Here is a 25,258-nt window from a genome sequence, read left to right as displayed (position 1 = left end):
GACATGTTTGAAAAAACAGAACTTGTGACTTCATCGCAGTACCCACCTTATAAGGGTTCTATGGTCAACCTGCCTTAGCTTGTTCCCATTGCTCTGGGCTGGGAACCTCATGCTCTCGCATTGTTCTCAGAGGATAGGTAGTTAGAGAAGGCCCTTTGGGGCTTCTTGTGGAGAATCTCGGTTGCTTTGCCCTCGGATGAACTGGTGCTGCTTGTTAGACTGGCCTTGTTCGCTGGGAAGACAATTTTTAAAAACTGCCAAGAAACGCCTCACCAACAATCAAGTGGCAGGACACCTCCTCGTGACGCCAGCACCACACATAGTAGATGTTGGTTGGTTAACACATTTATTTACAGTAATAACCATCAGTGAAGTCTGTCGAGGAGTGAGAAATTTAATGTAACCAAAATAATGAGTAAAGAAAAGAAAATAACTAAGAACAAGAGGCATACTGTCTTTTATTGCTCAACTGGTAAGTTCCCATTCTCTCCTTCTCTGCCACCTTTTAATTAGACCTATTATGTTATTTGAGTGATATAATGGAGAACAGTGGGAATTCTCATCCCTACTGGGTATAATTGCTACCTGCCTTCCAGATAGTAACAGGAAAGCTTCAAGGAGATGGTGGGAGAAAAGGAAGCATCTTAGAGCAACCAGTTAGGTAATGTGCTCTAGGCATGGTGGCCCCGGGTAAGGAAGGACTATTGTGTAATTATGCCTAAGGGTAGAAAGGAACATGAAAGATGCCAGGAAGTCCAGTTTGGCCTGATTTGAAAGGCATTGGAGCACAAGGTCAGACCGTAATGGTTCTGGTGTGAGGGACAGTGCTTCTGTGGGCCTAAGGTGTGGTTTGAGATCACAACAAACAGAAAGAGACACGCCTGGTGATCTTGAGAGTGGAAATGGGATATTAAACCCAAATGAGCTGTGGCTAGGACCAAGGCTTTTCTGTAAGCTTGAAAAGGAAAGGGTCGGGGGCAGGGGGGGGGGGGGGGGGAAGCTCTGTTGATATTTTTGAGGCACAAATCTCCAGTTTCTGTTAGTGCCCTAGAGTGGGGTTGGTGAACTATGGCCTAGAGGCCAAATCTTGATCCTCCACCTGGTGTTGTGCAACTCACTAAGAATTGTCTATTTCCAACATGTTGAAAATAATCAAAGGCAGAGTAACATTTTGTGACATTTTGCAATTATATAAAATTCAAATTTCAGTGTCCATAAAGTTTTATTGGAACAAAGCCCACTAACGTGTGTTGTCTAAGGCTGCTTTTACAGGACAACCACAGACTTGAGTAACTTCAAGAGATTGAGTGGCCTTCACAGGGAACATACAGGGTGGGGCAAAAGTTGGTTTACAGCTGAGCATACAGAAAATAATACAATGATCAATAACTAATGATACAAGAATAAACACTGTGTTTTACCTACTCACAACTATAAGCCTACTTTTGCCACACTCTGTATTAACCATCTCACTCTTCATAGAAAAAGCTTGCTGACCCCTGCTCTGGAATACTAAACAAGAAAGAGGAACAGTGAGAAAGGAGGTTGAAAAGACGGTGATGCCCTTGCTGGTGTGCTCAGTTGGTTGGGTGTCATCCCCTGCACCAAAACGTTGCCTATTTGATTCCAGGTCAGGGCACATGCCCAGCTTTGCAAGCTCCATCCTAGGTGGGGTTATGCAGGAGGCAGCTGATCGATGTTTTTCGCTTGCATCAATCTCTCTCTCTCTCCTTTCTTCTCTCTAAAAAGGTATAAAATGTTTTCTCCTTCTTCTTCTTCTTCTTTTTTTTTTTTAAGAAAAGATGGTGAAATGTTGGTATATGTTGGAACCGGCTCAGCAAAGGATATGGTGGACCAACATTTAGCTTAATCTCACAGCTGAAAAATTTTTGATATTTGGCAAGATCCCTTCTGTTTTAAAGACTTTGAAAATATGAACAAGATTTCACAAAATTAATTAGGTTTTCAATATGCCTTTGCTTTGTTGTACTGCATATCTTCTCCCAGTGACGCTTGGGTTAAGTGCACACTGTAGAACATGCTTATATCCTCAGGAGGCAGTGTTCTGGTTCTCTTGAAAATGTGCATTCTTGGCACTCACTGTTGATGGTTCCTACATGTTGGCAGCAATTTTCTTTTTAAGTAATAATATGTGCTGCTCTTTCCCATGTCTCCTCACCAAGATGATTCCTGGTTTGCCTTTGATCTCAAGTGAATCATGTTATATTTTCTTACTTCCAAGAAATTTAAAGGCAAAACACATGATGAAACTAGTGAAATCTGTAAGTCAGAAATCTTTCCAAAGACATTTTAAAATCTTTCAAATAAATCGTACAAGCAATTGCATTGAGAAGGTTTGTTGAAAAGTTGTTTGCACAGCCTCAGAACAGCTGACTCTCCAACAACACAGGTTTCAACTGCATGGGTCCACTTATATGAGGGTTTTTTTGTGTGTTTTTTTTTCCAGTAAATACTGTAGAGATATTTTCTCTTTCTTATGATTTTCTTAATAACATTTTCTTTTTTCTAGCTTACTGTACTGTAAGAATATAGTATTTAATACGAATAACAAACAAAATATATGTTAATCGACTATTTATGTTATTGATAAGACTTCCAATAAATAGTAGGCTCTTAGTTACTTTTGGAAAGTCAAAAGTTACAACTGGATTTTTTATTGCAGGGGAGAGCTCAGTGCCCCTAAGCTCCCCCACATTGTTCAAGGGTCAACTGTAGTTAGTATGTCATTGTTGGGACAAGTCTCTAAAGTAGAAGCTGGTTTGAAAGTCCTTTCTGTGCCTGAGTAAACACACAATGGCTTCAGAGAAACCAGCCTGTGGATGTTCCCATCGAAAATTCTGATCCAGCCAAGGGCTCCTCATGTTGTTCACCACGCCTAGGAAATGTTCAATTTTAAAAACATGTTCAATTTTTTAAAGGGAGTAGTCTCTTGATTCTAACTTTATACATAAACCAATTTTATGTTTATGGAATATTGTTACTACCCCCTCATTGTTATGCAGGCTCATTCATTATGAAAATAATTAAGAATACTATAAACCTGTTCATATACAATGATACAGGCTTCTGGTGTGTGGCACCAGGATTCGTGAATTTGTATTCAGGGTGGGTACCACACATCCTGGTAAGGAGAAATAAATCAAAGACTTCCAAAAGAACCTACTAAATTATCCAGCTTCAAGGTTGACTGAGCAGCATAGACAAATGTCTATAGAACCTAGTGGTAATTATTGCATATGAATAAAAAATGGGTTGCATTTCTTTTTAAGATGAGAATATTTCACTGTAGAAAAATGAAAGTTGTATTTATACACCCAGGACTGAGAACACTATTTTTCCTGACTTCTTCTCCTTCCCTCCTACAGAAATATGCACACAGGTTCATTTGTGAGAAGGAAAAATTCATTCAACAGCATTCACTCTAAGCACTTGACAGTCTAATTCTTATTTGCGTTTTATTTCTGAGTTGTGCTTGTTACTTTGAATGCTACTGCCAACTTTTACACCCTCTGGGGAAGCCATCAAGGGATTTGAAAAAAGCAGTGCCCAACTGAGATGAGAAATGAACAGGGCAGGGCGAGCAAAGATTTTAGATGGGCTTCTGAATTGTCTAGCTGTCGCTCCAACTGGCTAAATTAATTACTGTCTCCTCAGAGGAGTCAGAGAAGACTCTGGACTCCAGTTCACAATGGAGCATCAATAAAAAGATCCAGAGAAACTTTATCAAAGCTTCCATTAACCCCCTACTGATGTCTTTAAAGAGTTTTTTCCTTGAAACACCAGGAAAACCAAGAGCCATGCTGCAGGACTAATCCTGCATTGAGAGATCTGAAATCTACAGGAACTAATTAATATTCTTGTCCATGTCATCCTGATAGACAGAGCTTTCTCTGAATTTCAGCGTTCATGTGCTGTTTTCATGTGGGTTGCCCAATAAGGGAGCATCCCACATATTGTATTTAGGTAAAGACTTGTGTGTTTTTTTGTTTTGTTTTGTTTTGTTTTTTAGGTTTTACATTTTAATCTGTCAAGATAAGTAAGGTTTAGCTCTATCCATCAGCATTTAAAATATCTCTTTTTAAAAAATGTCTTTCCCCAGTGTCTACATTTTGCCCCAACACACACACACACACACACACACACACACACACACACACACACACACACACCTTTTTCATTACTGTCTTTGTCAGAAGAATGAAGTTTTCATAGGCTGTCTCAAAACTGAAATAACAGAAAAAAGAGAGATGAGGGCAGACATCAGTGTGGTCTCATGCCTAGTGAACATTGTGGCTTTCATTGGGAAATGTTACTAATGATTTGGTCCCACACATAAAGGTCCAGAGTGCTGGACAGTCAGCAAAATGTCTGCCTATCACTGAAGAACCACATTTTATATTCAATTCCTTCTTTCTCTATTCTGATAAATGGGTCAGTCGGCCCTAATGAACTTTACTGTGGCATTCCTGAAGGATCTTTTGTTGTTGTTGTTATGAAAAAGCACAAGGACTCCTTTCTAAAACACAATCTATTTAAATTACCTTATGGGTGAAGTGGCAGTGATTTGAAATATTTGTTCTCTTTTGCTATCACTCTTGGAAGGAGAGGGGGGCAGAAGAAGAGGAAGGGTGGACTGCTTCCTTTTGCCTGGCGTCTTCCAAATGATCATCTATGTACATGAGTTTCTCAGGTAGTTTGGTCCTCACTGTCAAAAAGGTTGTGGATAGATTATTAAAAACATCTTATCTAGGAAACTTTTGTCAGTGACTAGTGCATACAAAGAAGACTTACATATGTCACTTCAGCTTCTCAGTGGGTGCTAAATTAGGGACCTGCCACCAACAGGCTCATTGTGCATAACAAGCTTGGACAAGGTCCATCCATTAGAACAAACTCTGAAAGGGGCAAGATCACAATGACTCCCTGGAGAGTTGGTATTGTCTAGATAACTTACTGCAAGCTGTAAATCTGCCTCCTGAATCAACCCTATTTTTTTTAGCATAATAAGTGTTTATTTTGAGCATAGTAAGTGTGATGGTAGATGAGCACAGAGCTTCCTCCATGTTACTTTATCAAAGCCAGGGTCACAACGTACAAACAATCACTGATTTTGAATATGCAACAGACTGAGAGCTTAATCAAGTGTTCCTTCCACTCTCCAAGATAATCAGGGACTTTTTAAAATCTGATATTTGCAGAAAACCCTAAGAGTTGCTGGGGGAGCCCCTCCGTGTGTGGGATTCCCCTGAGTCTGGTCCTGGTCCTGCAGGAGAGTGTGATTGGAGGAAACTTCTAGGAAGATGCTTTTGGAGGCTTGGGGATTCTTGGAGCTAACATCATTTCATTTCTCCCCATTTAAAATAGGAGCAGAATTGTGATTACAGTATGTAATTGGGATTCTTGTTTCTTTGTTTGACATTGAAAGCAAGGAATCGAATAGAGCCAAATATCTCCCTTGTGAAAAGTGAGAGTATCTTTTTCTAACCAGGAACAGTGGCCATAGAATTTAAAAACCACACATTGAGTCTGTCTCTGTTTTGCTTTTTAGATAGAGAGCAAGCAGACAACTCTGGTGGGGGGTTAGGGGGGATTGGCAGGTGGAGGGATTGAGCAAAAAGGAAATAAAAAAGAGAAAAAATTCATGGGCACCCAAACACTGTGGTGATTGCAGGGGTGGGGGTGGATGGAGGTGGATAGGATATATGGGGAGAATAAATGGTGTTGGGGAAAAAAATAAACACATATTATTTTCACAGACCTTATTGTAGACATCAATGCTGAGTAGTCAGCTAATTCACTTGTGGCTCTAAGAGGCCGATAATATAGTTAAGGAATCTTTATGTAATAAAAAGTGTATTTCTTAGGAAGAATGATAGATGCGAAGACCTTTAAATCTCATTATTAACTCTTCAAGGGTATGACTTTAATTGTCCATATTCTTTGGATGGTGGCTTTTTCTCCTTCTCCCCACCTCTTTTTGTTTCAGAACACACACTGAATTCTTTCATAAAACTGCCCATTGTGTGCTGAAGCCCTTCTCCAATGTCCTTTTTGGAGATCATACTAGGGGGCTATTTCTAAGGTAAATGTTGTTCTAATGAAGTCCTTCCAGTATTTACAGATTGACTCCTGGGTGGAGCCAATAATACTGAATTTCACACTTCAACAAGTTGTGTTAAAGAAAGGTCCCAGTGAGATGCTGTGAACCTTCTAGTTTTTTTAAAAAAAAAAAAAAACAGTTTTTTTTTTCAAGTCCTAAAAAGTTATCACTTTCCTAATACGTTCTTTGTTATTCTTCAGGACTATGAAAGTCATCTTGAATTCTCAAGCACAGATCCAGTTGGAGACATCTATTGGCCTTAATACTATTTTAAAATTTAATAGCTCTGGTGTTTCAGCCTTGGTCTCATAATGCCTGTAGGAGTTTAAACTATCTGGCACATACAGTTTATGTATCTGGCTGATACCCCAAAATTTTAAAAAAATTAATCCTATGGTTGCAGATTCCCAAGCTTAAAATCCCTTCTCATAAATTATGCTCCTTCTCCTAACCTCTGTCATAGCTTTTAAGAGAATTGCCAAAAAGATAGAGTTTCAAATAGGAGGCTTGCAAGAGTATCATTTCATGGCCACATTTTTGAGAGCATAGCATGTGGTGACCATTTGTATATGAAGCATTTTCAAAATGTGCTGGTTGTAATTTAACCCAAAGGTCTCTGAATCTCTTTTCTCCACTTACAAGTCACTTCTTTGTGCTTGTCTACATAGCAAGCAAGAAACCGGACAGGAAATAATTGGCTACAAATAAAATGAAGGCTTCCTTAGGTAGTACTAAAAACCAGCTTCTCAGCATTCTATGGTTCCTGGATATTGTTCCCTAAATATTTTGATACCTTGTGTTCAGAACTTTCGATGACGTCTATGCAGTGAAACCAAATGGATTGAAATGGAGAGTCTTAATGCTTCACTAGAATGGCCTCCTCTCTATCTATCTCTGTCTCTATCTCTATCTCTATATCTCTTTATCTCTCTCATCTCTCCCACTTGCAACATTCTATTTAACATCTATGGCCATCCCTTTTTTAGCCTTTGTTCTTTAAGCCAAACAACATTTGAACTGGGAAAAATTCTGAGTCGTATAGAACACATAGATTTGCAATTAAAATTATATTGGAATGTTCCCTCTGCCTATCTCAACCTGTGGGTGATCATCTGCAGCCTATAATTTTATGTTCTTTACTCTTTGTCAGACATTTTTTATTTCTATCTCCCCCCACCATCTCTATTCTGTCTATGCATTTCAAAATGAAATAAGAAAAAACAAAGATGAATTACTAAAATGTAGTTTCAGAGATAAAAATCTCACCAGCTGGTGAAAATGCTTACAAGTTAAGGAGCTTAGATGATCAATTTATGGATACCACAACTTTTTTTGAGCCACTGATGTGGTCCTTTTAAACAACCATTAGGAAAAATAGGTATCCTGTTCCAACTGTATATATGATGGGGAATTGGATGGCTCAGGAGATGACTAATGGGACTCGGGACCTTTCTGTCTTTAGGTCACCTCCTTGAATCTGGACTCCATCATAAGTGGTCCAAGGCCCGTCCATCTGGCAGCCATTGAGTGGCTATGGTAATGGACTTGGTCTTGGTCCAGGTCTTAGTCGACAGGTGTTCACATCATAAGTGACACTAATTGACTTCCTAGTCTTTCAACTTGGAAGACGACGGTGGGCCATCACTGTGTCAGTGATGGAAGGGGTTATTCATGACATACTCAGACTCCATTGAAAGCCAAGGAACTCATCACCTTGAGCTGGCACCAACCTGGCACCTTGCAAATATTGTACTTGTCTCTCATAGGTTCCATTAGCCTCATAAATAGAATAAAAAAAATTGAAATCTAATTTCAAAAGACTTTCAATAACTTGGAATGGCTAATGCTGCTTTTCTGAGGTTACATAAGCATCGTAGATTGAGGCTTTTCTTTTCATTTTGTGTTATAGTGATTAGATGCCTTCTATGAAAACTATATGTAAGGGGGGAAAAAGAAAATTGGATTCTGGCTTCTATGATAATATCAGTCAGGCTATCTGCTTTTATTTTAAAATTTTTTTCTTTGTTTGTTTTGGGGTTGGTTATGAGTGATATGCTCTTTGATGAAGAATTTAATGCCCTTGTAAAATGGCGACCAATGAGAAAAACTAACTTTGAGACTCTTTTGTTAAGAATTTCAAAGCATGGAATTCAAGGAACTTTGGTTGTTCCAGGTCTGTGAATCCAGAGTAAGTTACCATTTATTCACTCTCACTTGGGGACATGACCTGAGGGTGACTTGCTTGACTTGGAGGAGATTTTTGGTAGTGTATTAGTAGTGGTAATATTTTGCCCCCTCAAGTTTCCTACGATTATTTAATGGCATCTTATAAAACTACATAAATGATTCGGGTGTCCCTGTAGCAAGTGGCAAAATCACACTTGCATTAGTTATCACAGTTAAAAAGTCAAGATGACAACAGCCACGTTGGAGATATTTATTGAAGCAGATAGGCTCTGTTAGTGGCATGATCAATGTCTCACCTCTTTCTGAAAGGCTTTTTCAGGGGTAGGAAATTGTAATGAACAAGGTTTTTTATTGGTCCATTTCTGGAGCAGGCTTTTAAGCATTTCTGCCTGTAAATGAAGCAACCTGAGTGTGGAAAGTAAAAGGCAAGAGATTTAGTGGGTGCATCTATCATCCTGGCTTTTAGTGTATGTGATTAATACATCTTTAATTGGGGGCTGATCTAGACGCTTTGGGTGTCAGAAAGCTAAATGTTACAGCATTGTCTCACGGTTCCTCACGCAGCAGGACGATTAGCAGCTGTCTGAGTAACAAAGAGAACCTGAAGCCCACAGCACAGCTTTTATTTTCCAGATTTGGAATGCCTGAAGCTCTCCAGTGGAGTCGAACAGAAGCCTTAATTCACAGCCGCTAATCCTTTTCCTCTCTCTGTGCTATATTTCTGCTAAAGAGAACCTTTCCTTTACACCAAACTTACTCTAGATTATTTTGGAGGGCATTGTTGATCACGGAGGGGTTTACTTTGCCCAGACATCTTCATCCTGTCTAACCAAGACACCTACCAAATAATTTCAATTAAGAGTCTATACTAGATAGATTTCAACATACTGAGGCGTATTGAGAAGATTCCTCTTCCTATGTTTTATTTCATTTTTCTGTTGTTGCTGGCTTTGCTCCATCCATTTTCTTATCTTAAAGCACTTGTCTTTCTCAGGCTAATTCTTATAAATTGCCTTCCAGTGGAAAGACTTGTTTTCCTGTTTGCCTGGAACCGGCATTCTTATTTAACAGGAAATACACACTGGGTCCTGCCATGTTTCTGTTGGCAAGTGCTGGGCTCTCCTTGTTAGAACCTGCCAACAAATTTCTTAGCAAGCAAATAGAAAGTAAAACAAGCAGCTCTCAGACAAAACAGAAGACACACTTGAACTGCATCAGAGACAGTTGGGTGTTTCTTAAGTCACTCCCAGTTCATTCTGGGGGACGTGGGTCTTGGTTTTGAGATGGACTGTCACTCACTTGTAATTCTACAAGTAATGGTATGACTGTACATGCAGTAATGCTAATTCAAGATAGTAGCCATTTTAAAAAGTAAAACAGTCCTTTAAGTAAGGAATTTTCTTTACTACAGAGAGCAAGGGTTACTGTATGGCTCAGGTATCAAGCATAGTGATTAAATAGTTGCCCCCCACAGACTTAATTTACAAAAACTTAGATCATTCATGATACCTTTAGATCTATACCTATGGTGTTAACTAAAGATTTTTGTCTTTCTAAAATAACTTGAATACTTCACCTTTAGTATTCTTAGTTAATATTTGTATTTGTTTTTAATAGTTTTAGTGTGAAATACATACACATAGGAAAAATCAGGTTCATGTGTACAGTCAATAAATTATTGCAAGGCAAACTTCGGGTCAAAGAATATAACATTGCTTACCTTTCATTGCTTCCTACTTTTTCTCTAACATCAAATACTATTATTTTATTTTATAATTAAATTTTTCAGTTTTAGATGATTCCCTTTTTAGCTCTTTAGGTAGTTCTAATGTGAACAGTGAACATGTCTAATTTACCTCTAGGTTTCCAGCAACTAAGAATATACATAGATAGATCTGTACCCAACACATTGCAGACTCAGATTGCTCTGTTACTGATGCTACTGTTGATGCCGTGGGAGAACAAGGCCTTTAACATTCAAGTCTCTAACTTCTTACCAGTGAGAGGCGAGACTAAGAGAGTAGAGGCTTTTTATAGATTAGTGGTTGAAAATGTGGGTTCTAGGACCTGACTTTTGAATTCACCACTTAGAAGCTGTAATTTGGGACAAACTATACAAACTCTCTATACTTTATTTTCCTAATCTATAAAATGGAAATAATAATAGTATCTGCCTCATAGTTTTTTTTGTGTGTGAGGATTATATAGATTAATCCATGCAAGGTATTTACCACAATGCTTGGCATGCAGTAATTACTCAGTAAGTGCTAATTCAGTATGTGTGTTATCATAGACATGTGATATATGGAAGGAGGATCACATGCTTTTCAGTCAAGCAGACTTGAATTTAGAACTGAAATTCTATAGCTTTGGTTAAATTATTTAATTTCTGTGAATTTCCAGGTATGAAATCAAACATGATAATTATAACTACTTCAGAGAGTTGCAAGGATTAAATGATTTTAAGGATGTGAAAGTGCCATGCAGAGGAAGCCAACAGCATCTTTTTGCTCATTTTTCTCTGTTTAGCTCTCATTCCCATGGCCCAAATTTTCAACCGCGTAAACTGTTAACTGTGCAATGAAGACTAAGTGAACTCTCTTCTGAAAAGAAAACTCAACCACCATTTTGAGAACCCCACAGTCTTTTCCCATTTAACATTAAAGCAAGCGCAGCTCAGTATTTCAGCCCAGTGTTGTGTGATTCTGTTACAGTCCTTCATGTTAGCAGACCTGTGGCTATGATTGTGTCCCTGCAAAGCTGCACAGTTGGCTCCTGCATTGCTGACCTCAGGGGCAGCACTCACCAGTGTGTCACAAAGGAGTGGATATCTGCTCACTGTGAATGCCCAGGAGCTGGAGTTTCTAAGAGGGAACCTGAAGTCCATTCAGGCAGCTTTAAACTGAAGCTCAATCTTCTGTAGGCCACAATACTAGTATATTTTAGTTAGTTATTATATGAAAATGTCACTATAAGAACATGCTTCTTTTTTGCTGACTGGGCTTCACTTTACTTGAATGGGTCTTTGTTGTAACTCCAACTGTCAGTTAGTAGGTTAATGCAATAGGAGATTATTTTTTGATCAACTTGTATACAGTTAGTGGTGCTGAGGGGAGGGTCAGTGAGGGGCTTCCAAGATGGGACTGGGCACCAGCTGGCAGATTGTGGGCTAAAGAAAATGGAGGGTCCCAAGGGAGTTATGTTTATGCATCAGGACTAGAAGAAAATTAATCTCTTCAACCCACATTCCATGGCCCAGAACTCATTCACATAAACTGCCCTGCATGCTAAGGGGTCTGGGAAATGTAGTCCTTGCCTGAGGAGCTCCATCCCAGGTAATAGTCTTTATGGGAAGGGAACTCACATCTTTGGACAGTTAGTTACATAGGCCAGCCCCAACACCTTCAACTTCCTGATGCAAACACTTAACCTAATGGCTACGAAGAACATTATTTAAAACTAGAAGCCCGGTGCACGAAATTCGTGCACGGCAGGGGGTTGTCCCTCAGCCCAGCCTGTACCCTCTCCAATCTGGGACTCCTGGAGGGATGTCCGACTGCCCGTTTAGGCCCGATCCTGGTGGGATCGGGCCTAAACGGGCAGTCGGACATCCCTCTCACAATCCAGGACTGCTGGCTCCCAACTGCTTGCCTGCCTGCCTTCCTGATTGCCCCTAACTGCTTCTGCCTGCCAGCCTGATCACCCCCTAACCACTCTGCTGCCAGCCTGGTTGATGCTTAACTGCTCCCCTGCCAGCCTGTTTGCCCCCAACTTCCCTCCTCTGCCAGCCTGGTCACCCCTAACTGCCCTCTCCTGCAGGGTTGATCACCTCCAACTGCCCTCCCTTGCAAGCCTGGTCCCTCGCAACTGCCCTCCCTTGCAAGCCTGCCTGGTCCCTCGCAACTGCCCTCCCTTGCAGGCCGGGTGCCTCCCAACTGCCCTCCCCTGCTGGCCATCTTGTAGTGGCCATCTTGTGTCCACATGGGGGCAGGATCTTTGACCACATGGGGCAGCTATATTGTGTGTTGCAGTGATGATCAATCTGTATATTATTCTTTTATTAGATAGGATAGAGGCCTGGTGCCCGGGTGGGGGCCAGCTGGTTTGCCCTGAAGGGTGTCCCGGATCAGGTGGGGGTTCCCTTGGGGCATGGGGCGGCCTGAGCGAGGGGCCCTTGGTGGTTTGCAGGCTGGCCACGCCCCCTGGCAACCCAAAGGGAGGCCCTGGTATCTGGAATTTATTTTCCTTCTACAATTGAAACTTTGTAGCCTGGAGCGGAGCCAAGCCTGGGGCTCCGGCAGCCATTTCTGTGGCAGTTAATTCACCTTCTCCAATTGAAACTTTGTTGCCTTAGGCGGGTGGGCCCAGCCAGGGTGTGCGGAAAGCTTTGCTTCCCCTGTTGCCACCGGCAACCCTGGACTGCTCTCTCAAGCTCCATTCTGCCGCCATTTGTTTGAATTTGTTTACCTTCTATAATTGAAACTTTGTAGCTTGAGTGGAGGCTTAGGCCTGCAACGGCTATGGAAAGCTTGGCTTCCTCTGTTACCTGGGAAACCTTGCTCTCTGTGGCTGTAGCCATCTTGGATTGGGGTTAATTTGCATACTCGCCCTGATTGGCTGGTGGGCGTGGCTTGGCTGGTGGGCGTGGCTTATGTAGCGGAGTGATGGTTAATTTGCATATTACCATTTTATAGAGAGGATTAGAGGCCTGGTGCACAAAATTCGTGCATAAGAGGGGGGGAGGGGTCCCTCAGCCCAGCCTGCGCACTCTCACAGTCTGGGACCCCTCGGGGGATGTAGCAGTGCACCAAGCGGCAGGCGGCCAGGGAGGAACCCGAATTGAGGCTGGGCACCATGCCACTAGCACTCATCCTGGCCCGCTGCACCTGCTGCCACAGAGTCAGGAGAGGCTCCCCGCTGTGGTAGCTGTGCTTGCCAGCTGAGAACCCAGCTTCTGGCTGAGCAGCGCTCCTTCTGTGAGAATGCACTGACCACCAGGGGGCAGCTCCTGTGTTGAGCGTCTGCTCCCTGGTCGTCAGTGCACATCATAGAGACCGGTTGTTCCGGTTCTGCCGTAAAGTTCTCGCTTAGGCTTTTATTATAAAGATGTGGTTAATAGTTCTCTATAAAGGATTTATCTGAAACTATCTGCCACCCAATTCTCAGGAAAAATAAGTAAAGTAAGAGTGTCATTTAAGTGATTTGTAGTCTTACTCTTGAATCACTTAATTAAAGCATCCGTAGTGTTCCAAAATCAGATTCCAAATGTCATTGGGAACATGGGTCTGTTGTATCCTTCAGTAAGTGTTACTGTGGCCTGCTTTTATTATAGTATTTGTTTAAAATAGACCGTATGTGTTGACCTTGGATATCACTGTGTGGGGAAAAAAGCACCCATACACCTTTAGTATAAGCTTAATTAATATGAATATTTCTGCATTTAAATATACATGAACTTCATTTAATTCAGAGCCTTCTAAAAATTTCAATTGAGAATTTGGTTCTAGGTCTTTTGTTGAAGGAAAATAATTCCATACCAATTTTGGAACAATCAAGTTTTTCTATACCTGCTGTTGATTGGTTGGTTGGCTTTAAAACCAATTTTAATTCTTGACTATGAGAAAATGTGCTTAGTTGTTTATTAATGATACATTAGTTGGAAACTGTGGGTGCAAAGCTGAGATTTTACAACATCAGTGACATATCCAAAGGAGGTGGATGGGGATTGAGTCATTTAATGCTTTTTACCTAAAAAATAGCAGAGGGCTATTGAACGTAGTGCAAAGTAGATCGTGTGTATAGGAAAGCCCTCTGTACACTGGGGAGTACCACAAAATACTGCAGTGAAAAAAATTGACTCCTTGCTCTTTGGCACCATCGGTAGTGCAAAGCCCAGAGAAATCCTTCCCTCCCTTTGGTGGGATATGGAAGAAAGCAATTAATATTAGCACCCAGAGTTCTTAGCATCTCTGTGACGGCAAAACCCTTCATCACAAGGATATCATTAGTGCTCTGAAGCATTTAATTTGGATGCTTGACAGAATTTTAAAATGCACAAACCTTTGATAAAGAGCAAATCCGAGCTGTGGCGTTGAAATGAGAAAGAAAGGGGGAACAAAAACCACCTTAAGCTCCGAGTAATTAAATTTAAATATGCTATTTGCATTAAGCAGGGAGAAGTATAAACTGTGGGCTTATTTTTCCTATCAGTGGAAGACCCCCTCCAATAAACATCATCTCTTTAAATTCAGGTCCCAGGGAGGGGACATAACCCTGCTGTGGTTAAGAAGTCATCTTCCCTCCAAACCTTGGCCATTGTGTCCTGCTGACATCCATGCTTTAGGTTTCTTGACTTCTCTAAAGGGCTTTTTTCACCCCTCCTTGCCCACAGGCCAGACACCTTTCTTTGCATCGGTTCCCTTCCTTCCTTATTCCCTCCACCCACCTAATCTGAGCCAGTAGTGAAATGCAGTCTAACTGTTTCAGCTAACTCACCCCTCCCTAGATGCCCTCCCGTGTACCTGTGGTTCCGTTTGGTTTGAGAGCAGACCAAACTGTTGTGAATTCACTGCTTGGGATGCTGCCTCCCCCCCCCCCCCCCCCCCCGCAAAAAAAAATAGTTTTATAGCCCAGAAGTGGCGGTTTGAAGTGCATCTGTCCTCCCTTTCTTTTCTCCGAATCTCTTTTCCTCTTCTCCATTCCACTTGGGTGTCACCGGGACCAAACTGCTGCAGTAAAATGACTTGTAGGTGTTTAATGGCAAGTCATTGAGGAAGTGAATAAAAGAAAATTACAGCGTTCACACCAGTGGGGAGCAAGGAGAACTGCTGAGCTTTTTAACCAAAGAAAGTTAAATTTACCATTTTCTTAAAAGGAGCCACCTCTGTTTGACATCAAAGCATATCCTGTAATTCTTCCTTGGGAAACGTACCACTGTTCGGAAGTCATGATCCAGCCCCTAATCTGTGCTGTTTCTGTTTATCGAAAGCACACACGGAGATAAAAACCCGCATGTGCCTTCTGGATGCATTGTGGTCTGCTCTCAAACCAAATGGAACCACAGGCACACGGCAAATGGGGATTCCATTTGGAAAGCCTGCTCTGTTTCTCAGGGATATGTCGAATTTTGAATACGGAATAGTTTGGGAGAAGGGGAGTTTATGTTGGCATAGAAAGCTCAGATCATTTGACCTCCAAGCTTTCATGAATTTTTTTTTTTTTACCCTCTTAGGTTTTGCTCCATTTTTAAAAATGATATTTTACTACCATTTTACTTGTTTCCAATAGGTGTGTGGAGACAGTCTGTTTCTCCGGCTTAATCTTGCTGCCCTTCCCCTGACTGCAGAGGGCTCTTTACTCTATTACCCTGACACTTCAACAATAATGTCCTTTGGGTGGAATAGCTAATGGCTTCTCCTGGCAGTGACTGACTGAGCCTACATTAGTGCATCTTTGGAGAAACTTCGGTGCCACAAAATTCTCAAACAAGGAATGCTTGTGGCTCTTTCTGGATTTAGGATTATGATTTGAGAGTGGGGGAATCCCAACAGCACTGCACCTTCACGGTTAGGAAGTCAAGAGAACTATTTGCACGTGCTCGCCAGATACAGAGAAGACATACTGAGTGGATATCAACACTGCACTCATCCAAAAAGAGTGGTGCCTCAAAATGCTGCCTATAACAGGTGCAGTGAAGCGAGTTTTAATGTAAACTTACATTTGAATGACATTTTGCAGGCTGTGTGTTCAAAATAAGTTCAGGAGCATCGTAGGTCCCATAGAAAACAGACTCCAGTTATAATCAGAATCGTCATTCACTTCCCTCCTAATTGTCAATATCTTAGTTAACCTAAATAGCAAAACCAAATTCACCAAAGCTCATCTGAAACAGGTGCAGATACAAAGTTGTTTTAGGGATGACTTACTTCTGGTACTTTAGACTTAGAAAACCTTTTTCCTGTCCACAAAGAATATTTTAGATTTAGTTCACTTTTATGCACTTGACAAATATATTGAGCACCTACTATGTGCCAGACATTATCTTAGATAGTGGGAATATAGAGATGAACAAGGGCAAGCCCTCTCCGTATGCAAGGTACATTCGAACAGCTCACATGCTTGTATCTGGAAGGAAAGGGGTTTTATAAATAGAAGAACTGAGGCAAGGAAATTTGAGTGACTTGCCCAAGATGGCAACTAGTAAATATCAAACCTGGAATTTCCCCCCAAATCCTTTAAACATTGATCGCTTGTTCCAAACAAATGAGTAAAGAATACTTTAAGTATATGGATCAGATACGTTTTCATCTGCAGCTCATTCCTTATGTCCTGGATGAGTGCTCTGCCCTCACAGCACCAGGGTGCTAGTGATTTCCTGAAAATTCTAGTCATGTTTGCAGAAGCGCACCTCTGCTCAGCCCTCCTTTTTGCTTTTCTGCCACTGTTTGTCCCTGCGAATCTTGAGCATACTCCCCAACCTTTTTCTAAACCTTTCCAGGGTTCTTTCTGCAAGCCACACTGCATTTCTCCCTATTCTAGTTTCTTGTCTCGGTCACTGTTTTCATTCAGCCAAGGATAGACATCTATGGGCCATTGGAAGTTCTGCTTCAAAACCTTGAAAATTAGGAGCTTAACTGAATTAAATCATAAACATTTTTTAAAAACCTCTCCTTCGGTAGTTCTTGTCTTTGTGATTTTTACATTTATCATTCACCTTTCTTTAGCCACACTATTGTCAACAAGCATGACACCTTTTCTTGTTATGTGTTATGTCAAAATTCTAGCCATTAAAGAATGCCTGTTTATGTCCACAAGCACAACAAAAGTTTCCTAATAGCAAACATCTACTTTATGAAGGAAGTCTGGGTAAATAGAAATGCTTTTCAATCTAAGATGCATCTCTCTCTTTCAGTAAGGATAGTTACATCAGTCCTCAGCTTCTTCTTGGCTTTTCCTCTGATGCTGACGCAGGTACATTACATGTCTATAGCACCCACCTCTTTCTTCTCATCACCATGAGAGAATGTGGATAAAAAGAGGGTTCGAAGGAACTGTCTCCTCTTGAGGTCTAGAAAATGAGTCCTCTGAGTTGACATTAAAGAATGTCTTCTCTCTGAGGCTATTGTAAAAAATTTCCATCTGTGGTTTTGTTTTTGCTTTTTCAGTTAGGAAGAGTTGAAAAGATAAGACGGTACTTAATTTGATAAGAAACATTGTATTTGATACCACTTTGCTTGCCCTTCCCCTTCTTTGCCCTGTTCCATTGGTGCTCCTTAAGTATGTGCTTAGTGGGTGAGTCGGTGCTGTGGAAAAAAAGTGTGTCTATAAGGTCTCAGAATGTAAATCAGAGAAATGAGAGGCAAGCAGGACCTCTCCTCTGCTTGGTCTTTTCATGTTGACCAAAATTCCCACTCTGAATTAGAAGCGCTCTGTTGAATTAAGGCATTTATTTGTCAAAGCCCCCACTGAATCACATATCTGGGATAAATGTTCAATCTGTATCAGTCTATTATTTCTTCTTCTAGTCCTGTTAGCAAAGGGCAGAGCCCTGGCATACTGGGACTCAGGATCCAGAACATTTCTAAATTGAGTAGGGTTGGCAGAGCTTACCGAAGCGTGGCAGCATACCATCAGTGGCAACAGAGATGATTTTAGGGAAGACCCAGATGGAACCTTACATATATTGAATTGCCCTGTGTGAAAGTTAGTTTCTTTTAAAATCTCTTATTCCCTAGCTTATCTCTTTTGGCAAAGCCTGGAGAGGCAAGAGTTGATAGTATTATTTAGTTGATAGTATTATTTTACTGAAATGTTATTTTCATTTTTATGGTTACTCGCCATTATTGCAAGTGATAACAGTAATGGCATTTTTCCTTTCAAAATATTTCCTTTCAAAGTAGTATAGTGTGTCAATTTAAGAAAAAATATGACTTAAATCATAGTACAAGATACAGAGGTTTGTGGCAGCAAGGAATTATATGGGTGACATGAGAAAACTAATTATTGGGAACCACTGGAGTAGGGAAATGCCATTGAGAAATGCCATTGCCAAAGGCCTCTGCTAAGGAAGCAAGCCACAGGCAGTCATCGCTGGTAGGGTGATGGCTTCCAGATGTAGAGTTGGAGGCTGCCTTAGAAGCCTAGAAGGCAAGGCAAGGGGAAAGCCGTTACGTGGCTTATAATGTGGATCATATCCCCGTTTTCTCTTCTCTCCGAAGAGGCAGTGTGGTGGGGCCCAGCTTTTGCCCACCTGGTGTTCTTCTTATCAGAGAAGGTAAGAAGTACTCCTCCCCGGGGAGAGGGGCTGCCATATTATCCTCCAATGCAGTGGCTTGTTTGAAGTACGTTTCTCAGTAGGACCTGCTCAGGGATTGCTTTTGTCACTGGCCCGATAAAAATGCTCTTCTGAAAAACATCTGTTCAGCAAGAACCTGGACTTCACAGCCACAGGACATAATCCTTTTTGTGAATTAGAGCTATTTATTCGACTTTCCCCTTTAACCCCATTTTCATCCGTTTGTACGACAGCGGGTCACCATGCATACACTCTGTGCATATGAATTTTCCAAGTAGGGCTGCATTAGAAATAGTCTGTTAGTTAATGCGGTCATATTGTTAACTCCCTGCCTGGAGTTTGTGGAGCGCCTCGGTTGAATTCATATTGTCTTCGAATGGGCACCGGGCACCCCTGCTCCAACTTCTGAAATGGAAATCAGACTCATCTCCCACATACAGCCGCTGAGTGATAGCCCAGCTAGAGGAACCATCTTAGTTAATCAGTGCACTCCAAGGGCTGCCAGGCAATTCTTTTCCGAGAAATCTGTTGATTATCGGGGTTTGACCCAGATCATTGCTGAGAGAAAGTTCATTTTGTAACTTCATGATTTTCTTCCCTCCTGCTTTCTTTCTAATGGCCTTGCTTTTCTATTTCATTTCCCAATCCTGAACATCAGAGATTAAAGAGCCCCGTTTTATGGAGTGTATGCTAAAGTGCTCTGTTAGGCAATATATTCATTACCTGGAGTGAAATGGCTTTTCACAGCCAGGCAGCCTTCTTAGCTTCCCTGCTAACTCTATATTTCAGAAAGTCACTCCTTGGGTTTTGCTGGGCAATGGCTCTGTGTCAACTAGTAAAGAAAGAGAAAGAGCGTGTGTGTGTGCGCGCGCGCGTGTGTGTGTGTGTGTGTGTGTGTGTGTGTGTGTGTGTGTGTGTGTGTTAGGGAAGGGGAGCTTTAATACAGCTAATGAGCACATTTCCGTTTTTCATTTTCTTCAGATGTTCAGTGGCTTCCATATGTCTGCTGGGTCCAGTTGGGCATGAGTAACCTTGGGTTTGCCTTTGATGGAGGACATGTGAATCCACTGCATCTTTCACTAGTGTTTATGCCTGAGATCCAATCTGGAATTGCTTTGGAAGAGGAGGGGGAGGAGGAGGGCCAGAAAGAGGAGGAGGAGAAGCATAGTATATGTGTGACTGTCACTGCACCCTTAACAGAGACGCTGGGCTGTCAAATGACCCCCTATCTCTGAGAGATGCTCCCTGCTGGTCTGTGCCATCAATATGTCTGTCAGATATGGTCAAGTGGGTTTGAAGCTAGTCCCCGTTCCCTTTTCAGTGACAATTTATTTTTTCCTCAAGTTAGGGTTTGGTGTGTGTGTGTGTGTGTGTGTGTGTGTGTGTGTGTGTGTGTGTCTGAGAAGAACATTAGAAAGACCCAGCACTACGTTGTTGCTTCTCAGTGGCCATTTTGATGTTTTCACTATTTGGGAATAAAAAAAGATTATACATTAAATTTAGGAAGACCCCAATTCTCTGGTTCTACAGACCAGCTTCATTAGATAAGGTTGCTGACTTCATGACTGCTTGACTGCTTCCTCTGCTCCCTGAGATGGCACATTAGTACCATTGTCAGCCACAGTGGAGCTTAACAGCTGGCCGGAGCTGTGGCCCAACAGTGGAGAAGCAAGCATTAGTCAGATTGGTTTTATACATCTCAAATGTATCCTCCTCCCCACCCCCGACAACACACGGAGTGGAGGGCTGCTTTTGTGTCTTTCTCAGTGGAAAGGTTTGCTACTCAGTAGGCAAAAGCAATATTTCAACTCTCATAAAGTTGTTGCAGAATGCCATGTATGTCCAGAGAGAACATCATTGCTTTATTCGTGTTCTTCATTATTTGCATGGTTGTGTTCAAACTGGAAACTTTCACTGTAATTAAGCAGTATTTTTATTTATATTGGAAAGTATGTAAATTGTTTGCCTGTGGCATTCCCCTCAGCTCCCTTGGAAGAGTTGCAAATCCTCTTGCTGGTATAAAATTAAAGACCAGTAAGATGATACTCGAGTAGGAGATGCAGTTTCAGTGAGCTTAAAGGGAAATCTTCCAAAGGCTTTCAAAGGTTCCAGAAAATCAGAAGCAGACAGCATTCTCTATACCTGCAGCCTTTTAAGAAGAATGGTTACAGGTGCTGTGGACTTGACGTTGTAGGCCCGTGGACTACCAGGCTTTTACTTCAGAGATTATTTTTCTAGGACAAACCATGCACAAAGGGATACTGGAGAGAACCATTAAAATGGTGTATGGTATACTTTTGTTCAGGGGAAGAGCGAAATGGGGTTTGGGAGGAAGACAAGACAATCCTTTATACTTTTCTTAAGTAAAATGAAATTACTGACTGATGCCACTAATTTTTTCCCCCTGAAATAAACTGGTTTTTATTTTTCTTTTCTTTTGTTTTTCTCAATAGCACCATCATCCATTGCTTTGGTCCAGGCTAAAGAAGTTACCAGATACAGTGTTGCCCTGGCTTGGCTGGAACCAGATAGACCCAATGGAGTGATCTTAGAGTATGAAGTCAAGTATTATGAGAAGGTATTAATTGAATGAGCAAAGTTCTGCCCTCCCTTTTTTCTTTTCTTTTCCTCCTTCCCTCCCTTTCTCCTTTTTTTTTTTTTTTTTTTTTTTTTTTTGCATCTGGTTTTTGGCCAATTATAAATCCTGAAATGCTGGTGAATCTCAAAGTCAAATGCATTTTGCTCATAATTAAATCCAATTCTGAATTTTATGTATTAAGTTGGTTATCTTCAAAAACAGAAAAAAAGTACATTGCATTCTAATGTAACTATAATGTTTTCTTTCTAGTAATAGAAATCCAAACAGCTAGTTCTAATCTGTAACCTTCTATCAGGAGAGTGACACATAAAAGATGAAATGATGATCTGCTTAAGTAGATCACTGCTATTCAGAATCAAGGTGTGGCTTTTGATGACTTTTAATAGAAAACCAGGGAAGAAAAATTATATTCTTCTGCCTCTTAAAGTTATAGAAAGACATTATTTTTACAAATAGCTTTTCTCCCTTAAAGGACAAAATTCTGAAGAGAGCTATTTGCATTCGAAGTTGTCTAGAAAAATGAGCAATTGTCTTCTCTTTTTAAGGATAATCATTTATTGGCTTCCTTATTAAAAGCAGAAAAAGGGGCAGGGTTGTTGTTGTTGTTGTTGTTGTTGGTTTTTTTTTTTTTTTTCATTGAAACCAGATTACAACATTTTTGACATTTTCTAGACAGAAAAGTAGAAAAAGACAAGGGACTTTCTTACAGTTATTTCTGTTAAATTGCTGTGTGTGGAGTGAGAAAAGCCATCAACCATCACCTAATTATCTTTTCTAAAAAAGATCATGAATAAAGATCTGAATGTGCTCAGTGTCAACAATGATCATACAACAACTCTACATTTCTTTCAACAGCTAGAAGTAACAATAGTACTTCTAACATTGAAGAGAATATAGTGTTTAGAGAGTTAATCTAACTCCGTTTTCTTTCAGATTCTGAGTAGATTGGCATGGCTCCTTTAATTTTGTGCCTAGATAAGTGGAGGATTTCTTTTGCCATCTTCCTCTATTTTATCTTTCCACAATGTAGGATCAGAATGAGCGAAGCTATCGCATTGTCCGGACAGCTGCCAGGAACACTGATATCAAAGGTCTGAATCCTCTGACTTCCTATGTTTTCCATGTCCGGGCCAGGACAGCAGCTGGCTATGGAGATTTCAGTGAGCCCCTGGAGGTCACAACCAACACAGGTAAGAAGTTCTGAGGTTCTTTTGACCATGCAAGGCAAATCCTATTACAGGGAAATCCAAGGTGCTGTGCATCATTTTTGGTTAGGAAAACATTTTGTTGCAATGAACAATGCCTGTAAATTGGAAAACCTCATGCTATTTAGAGAAGAGCATTTTAAAATAATATTATTTGGCCTGTTTTTTTTCATGTGATTGAAAAAAATATCTGTTTTCTTTTGTTGGTTTTCAGCAATCTATAAACCATGAGAAATGAGATTGCTGAGCCAATTGAGAGTTGCATAGCTAGGAAATTTTCCTCCTGGGAAGACTGGAAAAGGGACCATTTTTTTCCCTTTCCTATTTATTTCTAGGAATCTTTTTAAATCATGTCAGACCATTTTTTGTATGTGTGTGTGTGTGTTTTTAAGCCCATTTGGACAAATATATCAACTCTTTCAACATTGAGTTGGACCAACTGGTTAAGTAAAAAATATTAACAGAGGGTGTACCCATCAGTAAGCAGGTTACATAAGATATCTCCACATCCATAATTAACTAACCAAAATTGAGCCCACTTTATAAGGAGATGGTGGAGCAGAATTTTTAACATCAGTTCTAGAAAGTAATTATATTCACAAATTATTTTTTAAAAAAAGAATGAAAACAAAAGCAGAGGAGAAAGTACTCCAGAATTAAATTGGTAGGGGTTTGACATCCTTTGGGATTATCCTAGAAGCCTTCAAGGAGGAAGTGGCCTTTAAACTGGACACCAATAGGAAGGTTTTTGATAGTTTTGGGAGGTGTGGGAGGGAGAGGAACATTCAAAATTGCTTGTCCTTTCTGAAATTTCCCACTAAGGAATGCATCAGATTTTTATGTAAGAGTTAGGAGTAAGAGTAGAAAGGAAAAGAAGAAGAAGAAAGAAAAGAAAGGAAAAAAACAAAAACACACCTTCCTGGTGATGTTTACCACAGGATTTAATAAGAATCTTTTGGTTGAATTTTTTCATGCAATTATGAAAAGAATGCCCTTGTCTCATTAAGGCTGCCTTAGAAAACGCTGTTGCATGAATACTTAACGAAGGGCAAAGAGGCTGTGAGCATTCTAAATGGCTTCAGACATTTGAATCTTGTGACCCAGTCAGAAGTGCCTCCCTCTTAGGACCTTCCCAAAGGTGATCCTTGTGTGACTGTCTTTACCAGTGCCTTCTCGGATCATTGGAGATGGGGCCAACTCCACCGTCCTTCTGGTCTCCGTAGCTGGCAGTGTGGTGCTAGTGGTCATTCTCATCGCAGCTTTTGTCATCAGCAGGAGGTAAGCACTTAAGCCACTCACTGAACCACCCTCCCTTCCCAGTTTTTATGAGGGAGCTTTTTGTCCCCTCCACACAAAGCTGAGGCTTTGATTAGCATTATAAACACAACATTTGCATCTCAAGCCCCATTCTCTTTGCTTTGATCTCCCCACACCCCTCCTGGAGCTGCCTACTGTACCCTGGTGGGAGCTCTCAGAGTTGAGAGCTGGAAAGACCCAATTAATTCCAGGAAAACAATCTGGCGGGAGACTTCTGGATACTCTTAAGCTGTAAGGTGTTACATTTATATGTCTCTTAAACTTGGACTTACTGCCAAAGGCAAAAAAGAGAAAGCCATATGAACCTTGGGACCAAAATTTGTACTCTGCCATTTGTCAGCTAAATTACTTAACCACTTTGAGTCTTGGTTTTCCTTTTATTAAACAGGGGTAATGATATCTGCTTCAAAGAGTTATTGATGGAGACATTTGATAGACAAAGTAGATAATATGGCACACAGTAGGTGCCTCAGCATTTCCAGACAGTATCCATTGAGTACATTGTAGGCCTAGCATTATTCTTGGAAATAAATATAAAACAGTTGATTACTTAGTCTCTGTAACTTTACAATCTAACTTGAAACTGTAAAAACAATCTAGAAAAGAAAGAACTAAAAATGGTTTGGCGGCATATTCCTTTGGACCAGTTTTTCTTACTGCTGTTGCCTCCATCTACTTATAAACACTGCGTGGGGCCTCTGGAGGAAAAGGGGTGGTGGCGGGGACAGCTGCTCTTCTTCAACCTGTGCCCACATCTGGGCCTCCTCTGTCTCCTGTGAGCAAAGCTGCACCTTCTCTGATCTCATCCCTGTACCAACCACCATTTCACAAGGTGAGGCTTTGGGGAAAACAAACAAACCCACAAAAAATGCACAACCTAAGAATGTCAAAATGATCCTCTTAAACATAAACCTTTCATGTTATGGGAGAGGAAAATGACACACAGAAAGATGTAGTACTTGTCCAGAGTCATGACACTGGCCTAGTGGCAGAGCTTCTCTGGGAGCCCAGGAGCCATGCCGGGCTCTCAGGCCACTGGGCATTATCTCTCCCTGCCTCTTCTGTTGGTGATCTCCCTGATGTCACAAATATGCCTCTGGCTATTTCCAAATATGCCTTTAGGGAAGTGACCATGCCTTTCCCTCGCTTTGGTGATACATTATAATTAAGGTGATGACCATATAGCTTACTTTGCCTGGATATGGTCCCAGTTGTCACATGTATTTATTAATATCACTCTCCAAAATGCCTATTATAGAGAGATCAATTTTGGTCACTTTAACATAGTATAGAACAACTCCTCATGGTGTGTGGGAACCTACATTTGTCATCCTGCTAGTTCTTGTTGGTGCAAAGTCTGAACTAGATAAGTTTGATCAGAGTATCTCGTTCCATCCTGAAGAAGTGAAATCTACCACAGACTCTCATCCTTGTTGCTATAATGCACATATCCATGTATACATGCCTGATCCATTCTATGTGATGGTACATCTTGGCCTTCGGAAACTTCAACTGGCCAGAACAGAACGTGAATT

At 40.9% G+C, this 25,258-nt stretch overlaps 1 protein-coding gene across 2 annotated transcripts in view; it reads left to right on the top strand.

Moving 5' to 3' along the window:
• Positions 1-25,258, top strand: part of EPHA4 (EPH receptor A4) — a gene marked incomplete at its 3' end in the record, with an annotated part of 135,227 nt that overhangs the window by 78,887 nt on the left and 31,082 nt on the right. For both annotated transcript variants that reach the window (XM_079782106.1, XM_079782107.1), the window contains exons 6-8: positions 21,056-21,180; positions 22,232-22,391; positions 23,573-23,684. In XM_079782106.1, the coding sequence (XP_079638232.1) occupies positions 21,056-21,180; positions 22,232-22,391; positions 23,573-23,684 (397 nt within the window). The remainder of the gene's footprint in view (positions 1-21,055; positions 21,181-22,231; positions 22,392-23,572; positions 23,685-25,258) is intronic.

This window comes from Cnephaeus nilssonii (genome assembly GCF_951640355.1).
Source record: "Cnephaeus nilssonii genome assembly, chromosome: 10".
NCBI lineage: Eukaryota > Metazoa > Chordata > Mammalia > Chiroptera > Vespertilionidae > Cnephaeus > Cnephaeus nilssonii.
This window is presented reverse-complemented; position numbering and strand designations above follow the sequence as displayed.